Here is a 12,720-nt window from a genome sequence, read left to right as displayed (position 1 = left end):
GCTGAAGAACCAAGACAGGAAGAGGGCTTGTTTGGCAAATCTTCAAGTGATTTCATTGACATTCACTGAGCCAGTGAGTTTGCGTTCAGATTAAACTGTTAAGTAGAGTTAGTTAAGGCCAGAGAGACTTTTTTACAGTATAGTTACTAGGGATATGAATTCATTCATGGTGCTTTGCAATAGGCTAAAGGAAGTGCTTATTCTGTGTTCTATTCAGTTGGTAATATGAAAATGTGTTGCAACGTGCATGAAGTGTCCATTGCAGGTTAAAGGTTTAGTGGATGATGTTTGAGATGAGGTATGGTTTAATCCTTATTCAGGTGATGGAGCCCTTTGAACGCCCTGAGCTCTATGAATTCCACGGAGTCTCGATGACACACTACTTCACGGACAACTGGGAAAATGTTCAAAACTTTAAGGCTCTGCCAGATGATATACTCATAGCCACTTATCCAAAAGCAGGTGTGTCTGTGTGTGTGATTCAACACCATGTGTGTGTGTGTCTGTGTGTGGGTGTGTGCTATCTCTTCAAAGGGAACATGTTCACAGGGCAATTCTCAGTGTGAACTCTTGCCTAGAGAAAAATATGGGTAGATTTAAAGGCACCCAGTGCAACTTTCGAGGCTTAAAAATAAACATTCAATTTCTAGTCTTTTTTACACTTAGTAAGTTTCAATAACTCCATACCATTACATACCGACATTCAAGCAGCAAAGATGAGACGTCGTTGTGTGGTGAGAACTGATAGAAAATCGATAACAACAACAATCGCCGCCATTTTCTTTATTTTTTGTAACCTACAATAAATAAAGCAGGCTTCCAGTCAATGGAAAAATTGCTTCTCCCCACCGGCGATTGTTGTTGTTTACGATTTTCTATCAGTTCTCACCACACAACAACGTCTCATCTTTGCTCCTTGAATGTCGATATGTAATGGTATGGAGTTATTGAAACTTACTACGTGTAAAAAAGACTAGAAATTGAATGTTTATTTTTCATTGAATGTTTACATAAAGTTGCACTGGGTGCCTTTAATATAATCTGCTAATGAAATTTAAAATGCCTTTGTTCTCATTTTGTAATGACGTGTCTAACTTCACTGAAACTCTGCTTTAAATGTACCACTGCAGTGTACTTGCAAATGTGTTTTTCGCCAAACTGCCATCCCAATGTCATTTTTCTTCTTCTTTTAGGCACCACTTGGATGTCTTACATCCTGGACTTGCTGCACTTTGGGCCTACGGTTAAGGATAGAGAGAATTATCTGCCCATCTTTGACCGAGTACCTTTCCTAGAGCTCACCATTCCGAACTACTGCACAGGTGTTGTTGAGTAGATCGCTCCACTTTTTCTCTCTCCTTGTCCTTATTCTACCTTGTTTAACTTAATTTGCCCCCCCGAGCCAGCAATGGGCAGATCCGTATCATTTTGCATAGAGTGTTTTTACATAAAGGGTGATTAACTAGCCATTGTCATCTTAGGCTTGTGATTAAAGCCTTTAATCTTCTCTTAATTGCCTTGAAACAATGTTCATCTGTTTTCAAAATGTTATAAATGAACCAGTGCCAAAATGAATAAAACAAACACATACAAATTCTTAACACGCAGGCGTAGAGGTACTTGACACCCTTCCCACCCGCCCGCGACTTATCAAGACTCATCTACCTATTCAGTTTGTGCCAAAGAGCTTCTGGGAAAATAACTGCAGGGTACTCTCTCATTCTTATTCTTCATGTCTCTCCCTTGAAGAGCAATATCACACTGAGCAAAAATAGCTGTGCTAACTCCTTTCTCTACAGATAGTGTACGTGGCCCGTAATGCTAAAGACAACGCTGTGTCTTACTTCCATTTTGATCGCATGAACATGGCGCAGCCGGAGCCGAAGGACTGGAACAGTTTTCTGCCCAGGTTTATGGAAGGGAAAAGTAATAATAAATGAATAATACATAAAGAATGAATGAATGAATGAAAAGAGTTTTGTGAAATGTATGTATTTTGAAGCTTACATTTTGCAGCAATCATTCATGAAGCTGCCTCTGTTTCTCTCTTTCTCACACACACACAATAATGTTGCTGACTTTTCCAACAAGTGGTGTTTGGCTCCTGGTATGACCATGTGACTGGCTGGTGGGACAAGAAGCAGACCTACTCCAATCTTCTCTACATGTTCTATGAGGACATGGTGCAGGTTTGTGAGCACAGCAGAGCAGAGTACCAGTATCTGAGTTGATGTTAAAGACAAATAGCAGGACACTCATATTGCAGTTGTGTGTGTGTGTGTGTGTGTGTGTGTGTGTGTGTGTGTGTGTGCGTGTGTTTGTGTGTGCGTGTCTGTGTGTTTACTAGGGGAATGTGAAGGTTAATAAAGACACTGCCTTGGACCTGAAGCATGTGTGCATGTGTAATTGCACGAGTAAGGGTTTGTGTGTTCATGAGACCTGGACCAGGACCTGAAGCATGTGTGTTTGTGTGTTCACCAGGACACGGGCCGTGAGCTGGAGCGCCTCGGCTCCTTCCTGGGTTTGTCCACCACAGCAGAGGAGAGAGAGTGCATCAGGGGAGGGGTGCAGTTTGATGCCATGAAGGCAAACCCAATGGCCAACTACTCCACTGATCCAGTGATGGATCAAAAGATCTCTCCCTTCATGCGCAAAGGTAGGAATAATCAAAACTTCCTGTGGGTGGGAATGGACATTTGGGATACAGGGATGCTTCAGAGCAGTCGTGTTTTGAGGAAGTGTAGTGAAATGTCCCTTCTCTGGTCCTCTGCAGGGAAAGTTGGTGACTGGAAGAACCACTTCACTGTGTCTCAGAATGAGACATTTGACGAGCACTACAAGAAGAGGATGAAGAACAGCACACTGGAGTTCCATACAGAAATCTAACAGGACTCATTGTTAACTGTGAATTGTTGTAATATTGCCTAAAAATTACAAAAATAAAAATATATTACAGTTGAATTGCACATTATGTCTTACAACCTTCAGTATACAGACACACAATATTTTGGTTTAATTGGGCCGTATTAGTGAATAACTTATCCAGATCTTGGTACTCTTGTGGTAGATTTTGCTACAGCATAACTAAACACACACACACACACACACAAACTGACATCCCCATCTCCCCACCCACACACACTCTAGCTATAAACATGTGCCAAACATAGAACCATAGACACAAACACACACACACACACACATACAGACACAAAAACAGTAACAGTACAGTAGCTCAATTCAACAGAATCTGCTTGCACACAAGTAAAAAGTGGTCCTCGGACCTTCTGCATACAATTGAAAAAACAAACTTCAGCATGAGTGATTGTGAAATTTTATTGTTGAGCAAACACATGACTGCTGCTCAAAGAAACACTTGGACACAGAGGACCCATACCAGCTAGTGGCTCGCCGCCCGTGCCATCATCACTACTCATAATCACTTGTCATTATTACATTCCTCATGTGTCCTTACAGAAATTCAGTATGACATGATCACAGAAATCACAACAACTGCGAAAAAACCCACTACTGTCAACACTGACAACTTGTCACTTATCAACTGGTACCTGAGTGGGTCATTTGAATGGATTGAAATAGCAGACAGTGGCACTGACAGTACCTGTGCCACATCAACACACCTCAGATATTAAGGAAAGAGGTGAGAGGTGGGAAACCGGAAACAGCTGACAGTTGTTGCACAATAAAATATTTAATCATAACTTTGATCATTTGACTTTGATATCACAAGTACTGTACTTTGTGCTCTAAATTGTCCTTTCTCAAATAAAGTATATTTGAGACCGTCTGTAGGAAACATGCTTTATAAAGAAGAATACTACTGATATAGTTCATGAAGCATTTTGTTGAAGAAATGAGACATTAAGTTCTGTTACATTAAGACTTTACTTTTTTCTAATGCTTCAAAGTATGAGCTCCAATCTGAACCTAAGGGTTTGTGTACAGTATGTCTGTGTGTGTGTGTGTGTGTGTGTGTGTGTGTGCGCTTGTTCCATGACTGTCACAAACATGTCACTACCTTCAATCTTTTTTCTAAATATATATCATTTTATTTACAGACAAAAAAATAGCAGTATTTAGGTATTTACAAAAGATTCTATGTTACATTTATAAGTATATTTATGTTGTATGTGCATGTGTGCATGTGTTCTTAGAGTGTTTAAATTATTGTGGTAACATCTGGATATGATGAACACCACACTGGAAGTACAATTTGAGCTCAAACCATACGTCAATCTCTCCAGCACCAGTGACTCGGAATCACTAATATGAAGAAAACAAGACGTGAGAACAACAGCAAATGAACAGACAAAATTCAGACTTCAGAACAATTAAGAAGACATCAATGTTTTGTCATGCTGGGTCAAATAACGTCAAGTCACAATGTCAAGAACTACCGAGATTCTTGAAGCTGAAGCACTTAAAGAAACATGAATAGATTTAAAAGTATCACATAGTGATTTATATTGATGCAAATATTGCAATCAATTACGATCCCTCATTTTTTTTCTCTCAAAATACAGCATTCAGGTTGGTTAATGTTTCTAACTTGGAGAATATATGGTTTACAGGACACAACAAATAAACGGCAGTTTTGTGTTAACATTAATGCAAAAGACTGCATTAGGCTAGGTTATATTTAAGGGATTTCAAATGTAGCCTCACTGTTTAGCCAGTGTTTAGATAATAGCAGTTGGCTGTGAGACCAACAGATGACCGAGACGGTGGTCAAGTGAGCAGCCAGGCTTTTCCTTACCCAACCTGCACACGGGAGTAGAGTGGAGCTATGGCCGTCACAGATGGCACATTTTTACAAAACACAAAAAGGTTGAAAGATGGTAGACAGTGAGTACAATGCCACTGGCAAAACACAGCCAACAATGTCACAAAACACATTACTGAATTCACAGGAGTGCATGGGCCATCAGATAAAAAAAAAAAAAAAAATCACATACTGTATATATATATATGATATAAAAGTTATCACATATAAATATGTTTGAAATGTACTAACACTAACATAATCCCTATACTGTCTGCAAGATGTGAATGATGTGTAAAATGTATGCCATAATTTATATCACATTGATCATTGTTATCATCATATGCTCACATGCATGCACACACAAGCACATGCACACACACAAGCACGCACGCACATGCACACACAAACACACACACACACACACACGCACGCACACACGCACACACACACACGCGCATGCACGCATGCACGCATGCACGCACGCACGCACGCACACACGCACGCACGCACGCACACACGCACACATACACATTTACACATATACACATATTCATACATACACAAGCTTTGCAAGCCATGTGTGGTACTCTTTCTGCCAACTTGCTTTTTAGCAGGGCATACCCTAACAGGGGATGTAGCACACATCTGATTGTCATAGAGTGCCTCCTCTGTGGGCACGCAGGTCTGAGAGGCTCCTGTTCCTCTGCGCACCCTTACGGCTGGGACTGCAAGGGCTGGGCTCAGCCCAGCACCATCACAAGTCAATGATGTCACTGCTCACACTCGCTGAGTCGTCCTGGCGACTGACCTTTAAAAAACGCTTGCCGGCCGAGCTGTCCAGTTCCGAGCCAGCTCTGTCCAAATCGGGGGTCAGGAAAGGTCGTGTGTCCTCACCTGCTGGGGTTAGGCGGTCCAGGCTATTGCAGGATGGGCGCAGCGACACGGGGCAGGACAGAGAGGAGGGGACCTGCTGCTCTGCTATCCAGCGCGGGCCCTGGTGTGTGGGAGTGGGGGGTGCCGTGACCTGCCTGCTGGGAACAGAGCTGTTGACCAGGCGATCCAGCCCCTCGGAGGACTCGGTGAGCTCCGTGCTTCTGCTGTCCGACATCGTGAGCTGGGGGTCACTGTTCCGGCGCAGCCAGGGCCCAGGCGAGGGGGGCTCTGGGGAAGGCGAGGGGGGTCTCAGGGACCGGAAGAGGCCGATCCCGTGCAGCAGGTGCTCGCGGTGCAGGGCATCGTCGATGCTGCGGCTCAGGTCGATGGGCGAGGGGGGGCGCAGGTCAAAGTCGCAGAGCGATATTGAGGACTCCTTGTCGCGGTCTAGGCTGGAGCTGAGGGAGAGGGCCGGGGTGCGGCTTAGAGCCTGCAGCCGCAGCAGGGACCCAGCTCCTCCTCCGGAGCCCTGCTGCTGCCGGGAGCAGTTGCTGTCCTTGGGCTCGCGATTGCGGATCAGGCTCTTGCTGATGTCGGCGCCTGAGCGCTCCTGTCCGGCCCAGTTGTTTGGGAGCTCGCCGGACACCCCGCCACCTCCGCCTGACCCACCGGCCCCGTTGACTCCGGCCCCTGCCACGTTTTCTGACTTCCTGCCTGGGCGCCCTTTGAGGCTTTGCACAATTTTAGCCCAGCAGGTGTGCGGGTGGGACATGGCAGGCGGCTGGCAGGGTGAGGAGAGCTCCCCGCCGCTGTTTGGACAAGCCCCTCCTGTGGCCCCTGCAGTGGCCCCGGTCCCCCCGCGGGGCCTCCAGAAGAGCCAGGACGCCAGCAGCAGCAGGCAGAAAGCCCAGGCCAGCTCCAGCAACCGTGCCCAGAACACGTTGAGCCACCAGCCCCAGCGGAAGTGCCTCCAGTCCCCCAGCATACCATACAGCCACAGGCAGGTGTGTGTGTGCAGCAGGCAGCACAGCGCCCCCAGCAGGGCGCAGACGGCCAGCACGCGGCCCAGCGCACGCCACAGCCACCTTCCACCAGCCTTTCCCCGCTGCTGTTGGGCTCGGGCCAGGCGAGGCAGTACCAGGCACAGGAAGCCCAGGCAGAGCGCCAGGCCCGCCAGGACGGTGAGGCTCTGCAGCACCATGGGCACAGCTGGGGAGAGCGCAGGGGACAGCAGATCGGCGGCCAGCAGGAGGGTGCACTGCAGCACCGCCAACACGGCCAGTAGGGGGGGCCGCAAGAGCGACGGGGGCACCAACTCCAGCTCCAGCCCGGCCCCGTGCACCACAAGAGCCATCAGGGCCGCCTGGGCCCACAAGAGCAGCGGGAGCGGCAGCGTGATCAGAGCCGTGACCGCGGCCCGGGGGAGCAGATGGCGGGAGCCGTAGGGGTCCATCAAGAAATGCGTGGTCCGCAGCGCCCCGGCCAGGAGCAGGAGGGCGTTGGAGAGCACAAGGGCCCCCCGCAAGGGGCAGCAGGCAGCAGGAGAGAGCGCCAGCCCCAGAGCACCCCCTGTCCCCAAGAGCAGGAAGAGAGCGGCAGAGCCAAACACATGGAGCTCCCAGGCGAAGGAGAGGGTGCGGCTCAGGTCGTCCCACTCCAGAGACGTGCCATTGGGGTTGAAGGGCTCATCCATCACCTCGTGGCTCTTGGGGATCACACAACCCTTGGACCCCACCACACACGGGGGTGCAGAGGAGGAGGGGTAGGGGCCAGGATGCAACACAGGAGGGGGGATGTGTGCCATAGAGAGGTTCTTTTTCTCTGAAATTGACCCTTCTCTGACTTCAGGTCCAGGTAGAGGAGGGGTGGGAGTGAGATTGGATGGAGAGATCACTCCTGCAGACAGAAAAAGAGAGAGACATCTTAATTATTACATTTTTACCAGGCTTTCAAGGTCCTCAGCTGTGCAAAAGGCACCTACTTCTCACCGGTAGGTGGAAAACCCCAAAGTTGTTTTCCTGTGACTGGGGCATGCACCTAAAACAACATCTGGAAATCTCAAAGCCTATTTACTCAGCATATGAACTCACAATAGGCAGGTCAGGGGATCGTGAATCACATTTAAGTAAACATTACTGATCAAAATAAAAACATAAATAAAAAAGGTTCTATTGAGCATATCAACCCTCTGATTTGACCATTGCCTTTTCAAGGTAGTGGGTAGCAAAAATGTTTGCGGATGGTACACATCTTTAATTTGCCATGATGTGAATGTACATCAATTAGTGATTTTCATGTGGGTTCATCATTCACTATGAACTGTTATACCGGTACTAATAAAATACAGTAGGTGTTCTCCGTACACCACAAATGAACAACAACATGAACTTTTCAGGTAACAACTGCAATAGCAGTACCATAATCTACAACTTCTGTAACAAACTGTTAAAACCTCCATATAACACACTACAACAACACTATGACAAATGATGACAATCTTCAAGCAGCTTGGAAATAATGCAGGAATGACTCATTTAATAATGCAGAAATATAAGTGTGTTTCTGTGTACATGAGTATAGTTGTGTGCCTGTGGCTTTGTGTTTGTGCTTGTGCTTGTATTTATATTCATGAGTGTGTGTGTTTAAAGTTCACATCTTATGTAACACCCTGCCAGCGGGGGTCGGATTCAACCTGTAGTGTTTCCAAGACAACAGATTATACAGCACGCACCAAACCCCTCTAAAGACACACACTCACAAGCCCTCCACACTAAGAAGTGCACAGGCATCTATGAAAATACACACACAAGCCCTCCACACTTAGAAGTACATAGGCATCTATGAGAATACACACACAAGCCCTCCACACTAAGAAGTGCACAGGCATCTATGAAAATACACACACAGGCCCTCCACACTTAGAAGTACATAGGCATCTATGAGAATACACACACAAGCCCTCCACACTTAGAAGAACATAGGGATCTATGAAAATACACACTGAGTACAGTCAGATAACACTCTCCACCTTATCCTGCCTTTGTGCCCCATCTCTATGAAACTCAGCAAAACAAACAGCACTAAACACACACACACACACACACACACACATAACACACACACACAGACTCACACTGTAATTGAATGAGATATAAATCTATCTATTAAAGACCTCATATTTGTGAATCCCTATGGCCTGACGTCAATAGTGCCATGGGCAAAGAAAAAGATTTGCATTGTACTTTAAGTTACCAAAAAGTAGACAAACATGCACACAATCTCTCTCTCCCTCTCTCTCTCTCTCTCTCTCTCTCTCTCTCTCTCTCTCTCTCTCTCTCTCTCTCTCTCTCTCTCTCTCTCTCACACACACACACACACACACAAATGCAGTCCCTCAAATAAAAAAGGATATTATCTGACTCATTTTATCAAATTTCACATGTGCCTCCAGGTATTTTCATTAATGGATCAATATCGTGAAGCCTCTTGCAGAGGACATCTCCCACAATCAAAAGCAATATGTGTTTTGGTGAAAAAAACACTGCTGGCAAGAATAAAAACAAATGTAGAAACTTACATAAGCACGTAAACACACGCACACACACATATTCACACAGTTGGTGGAGGGGAAAGGTTTGACTGTTGACAGACGATTCCATATATAAAGACAGACTAGCACCCCTGACAACTACACAGACAGAGAATTTAACTCTGTCTCACACAGATCTTTTTTGGGGTGCAAGTCTGAGACATACTCCAGATGTGCTCCTCAGATTTCACAGCTGGGGCCATTTAAACACACACCACACACACACACACACACACACACACACACACACACACACACACACACACACACCCTCAGTTCTTTATGTCCACACACGTGCATACCCACCCACCCATATGCACATACCTTTCACACAGCTTTGGCCCCGTATACCCACACCCACTTTTATGAACACACCACCATGCACATGCTAAACACATGCACACACACTGACATTCTCATCTAGCCACATGCACACACACAGCCATACACACACGGCAGTTATATACTTAAAAGCGATCAGTTGTAACCACACACACACAGTCACACACACACACACACACACAGATTGGGCAGGAACTCAACCCAGCAGTAGTCGCTCAAGAGGGTATTTGAGAGACTCACCAGCCACTATTGCTCGCCCTCTTTTTCCCATCCATATCTCCAATCCATCTGCTTTTCATTATTATGTCTCTCTTCTCTCTCTGTCGCTCTCTACCTCTCTCTCTCTCTCTCTCTATGTCCCCCCTTCCTCCACCTTCCGTTTTGTCATTTAATCTCCCGAAGCATTTTATTTTTGTCTTTCCTGGTTCTTTCATCCCTTAGTTCTTCATTTCATCCACCTCTGTTCTCCTCTCCCACCCCCATCAACTTCCCTCTGGGCATCGTCTCAGAAGAACATGTGCGCACACATGTACACAAGTACACAGGTACAAACACACACACACACACACACACACACACACACACACACACACACACACACGCACAAACACATGCACACATACACACACAGACACACACGTGCGTGCGCACACACACACACACACAGACACACACGTGTATGCTGAGAAGGCGGAAGAGAGATATAAAACTGAGATAGAGCGAGTAAAAGAAATATACACAGATCCTAGAAAGGCATTATGGCCTTACAAATATCACAATATTTCAGGTTGTTTTTGCAACAGTTCTATTTGGAAGTGTACTTCAGCCCTACAGTAGATTCAATCAATATGGCAGTGTTGACATAGTACAATATTCTTCTTTTGTCTACATGTTGTCATTGCTTGTTGCATGTTCAACCTCATTTAGCCAAACTCTTTCCACAAGATGTGTTCTTTTTGGAGCTGAATGCTCCTAGGTTACCTTGCCTTCTACCATAGTTTCCCTTCATACAACTGAACATTCATATTCACTTCCTACCATGTGCTAGTAAAGGATATAACCTTCTAGTGTGGAGATGTAGGAAATGTGAACACTAATGCACTGCTTTAGGATCTGGCACAGCACACATTTAGGAAAGAGTCACCCTGTGGGGAAGGCTGTCATGGGAACTTTTTCAAGAGCTGTTGATGTTAATGGCATCTGTAGATAATTCTCTGGTGGTTTTACCTTTAAAAAATACCTATTATTAAATACTATTATGTCAGTTCCCATATAGTGGTAAGGATGTATGAGTGCTTGCACACACACAAACACACACACACACACACACACACACACACACACACACATACCATTCATTTACCACTTCATGACCCAAACATTCCTAGCACACATGCACAGTCTTACCTGCCCTGGTCTGTTTCCCATTTTCAGTGGTAACGGTTTGGTTAGGTAATGTGACCCATATTATCTTATGAGTCCTATTCACTGTTGGTCCTCTGGGCGACGCCTCCTTCACCAGATGACGGGTTGTTGCTGTGAAGATATCTTTCAGTGTTGTGCTCTCCGCCTGCTGATTGGTGGGACTGGAGGTGTGAGGCTGGGGGCTGGCAGTGCTGGCTAGGGTAGTGGTTGCACCAGCTGTGGCATATGTGCTTCCTGCTGACTCGATAGGAGGAGCTTTATTCCTTGACCCTGTGTCAGCACCTGTAATAAAGAAAAGAAAAGAGTAACATGCAGTGATACCTAACACTAAACACTCTACTTGAGTTTATTAAAGCCATACTTCTGACACACTACTATCCCTCTGTAACAAAACTACATTCCCTAATCATACATCTGACTCACCTGGTTGAAAGCGCCCAGTGTCTGCCGACAGTGGAGATGTCTTAGAGTTGGCTGGTGTGGAGATGGATAGCAGTACGATGCTAGCAGTGGGTCGGGGCTGCGCCTCAGCCATTTTGGTTGGTACCCTTCTAGTCCTCGTTGCCCTCCTGGGTGGGAGTGGACTTATAGTCACAGTGATTGGTGAACCCTCAGCCATCTTCTTTGAAACTGGAATGACCTGATCACCTGATCCAGCCGGTGGTGAGGCATCTTCAGCGGGAGATTGGATTGGTCCCTCTGTGGTCGTTGGCTCCACCTCGGTGGACACCTGAGTGGTACTATGGACTGAGCTCTGGCTGGCCTGTGGAGATTCTGTTGGTCCAAACACCTCTTTCCTGAGTGAGGAAGTTCCTAATGGCAAAGGCTCAGTGGCAGTGGCTCTGACTTCAGTGGACAAAGGGCCAGCTGAATTGGAAGCCAGAGTGGTCTTTGTGTGAGAAATGTCTGTGTGTGCACTTCCTACAATTCCACCATTTTCCTGGAGCGACTGAATTCCTTCAACTAGAGTGGCTTTATCCACAGACTCTGTGGAAGCTGTGCTCTTGACTGTCTGTGAATCAGCCTGTCTCTGAGTGGAGTGCATGAATGGCACATCTGTCTGGCCACCAGCATGTGTGGACAGCAAGGCCTGTTGTGTGTTTTTGAAGGGTTCTGTGTCTGGAGTGAGGGTTGGGGAGGAACTTAAGGAATCTTGTGCAGCCATTGGCCAGACGAAGGCCAACAGCATGGAAAAAGTCAGAAGGGACGTCATGGCAACCATTGGCCCTCGAGGTGCTTCGCTGAACAAAGTTCTGATAAGCTCCTCTCTAAAAGGCCTTTGTTCGAATGGCTCCTATCAATCCATTCTTCTGAGGCCTGTGAAAACACAAAATAAGTGGATGTTAACATAGGTATGAACAAGGTATAAACAAACCACTCACATACATACACTCATACAAATTACACATACACACACATAAACATACGTTTCCTAGGGCAACGAGCATAAGCACGAGCGAATGGGCTTTGCACATCAGCATTCAGAATAGACGGGGATACCTATACTTGGTAGCTTTGTTAACACAAAGCAGGGCGCAATCAAGCATACATGGGTTGAGTAATTAGTGGATGTAGCAAAGAAGTCATTCTTTATCAGCCAATCACAATGATTTAACCATACCTTATTAAGACTGACATGGAGCTCAGTAATTGTTCTACAATAAAACAAACAACACATTTCCAGTCACGAACAGAGCGGTTTACA

At 46.0% G+C, this 12,720-nt stretch overlaps 2 protein-coding genes across 2 annotated transcripts; one reads left to right on the top strand and one right to left on the bottom strand.

Annotated features, from left to right (window-relative positions):
* Window positions 1–323: 323 nt before the first annotated feature.
* On the top strand, window positions 324–2,886 carry LOC308379478 (cytosolic sulfotransferase 3-like; the record flags this gene model as incomplete). The annotated part of the gene is made up of 7 exons (XM_080856631.1): window positions 324–462; window positions 1,194–1,322; window positions 1,609–1,709; window positions 1,800–1,926; window positions 2,092–2,189; window positions 2,482–2,656; window positions 2,774–2,886. 7 exons carry the CDS (start codon window positions 324–326, stop codon window positions 2,884–2,886), a joined length of 882 nt encoding a protein of 293 aa, XP_080712757.1.
* A 2,654-nt stretch (window positions 2,887–5,540) lies between these two features.
* Window positions 5,541–12,228, bottom strand: LOC308379471 (proline-rich transmembrane protein 4; the record flags this gene model as incomplete). The annotated part of the gene is made up of 3 exons (XM_080856623.1): window positions 5,541–7,555; window positions 10,998–11,297; window positions 11,439–12,228. 3 exons carry the CDS (start codon window positions 12,226–12,228, stop codon window positions 5,541–5,543), a joined length of 3,105 nt encoding a protein of 1,034 aa, XP_080712749.1.
* Window positions 12,229–12,720: the final 492 nt, after the last annotated feature.

Source organism: Sprattus sprattus (genome assembly GCF_963457725.1).
Source record: "Sprattus sprattus genome assembly, chromosome: 18".
In the NCBI taxonomy this organism is placed as follows: domain Eukaryota; kingdom Metazoa; phylum Chordata; class Actinopteri; order Clupeiformes; family Clupeidae; genus Sprattus; species Sprattus sprattus.
This window is presented reverse-complemented; position numbering and strand designations above follow the sequence as displayed.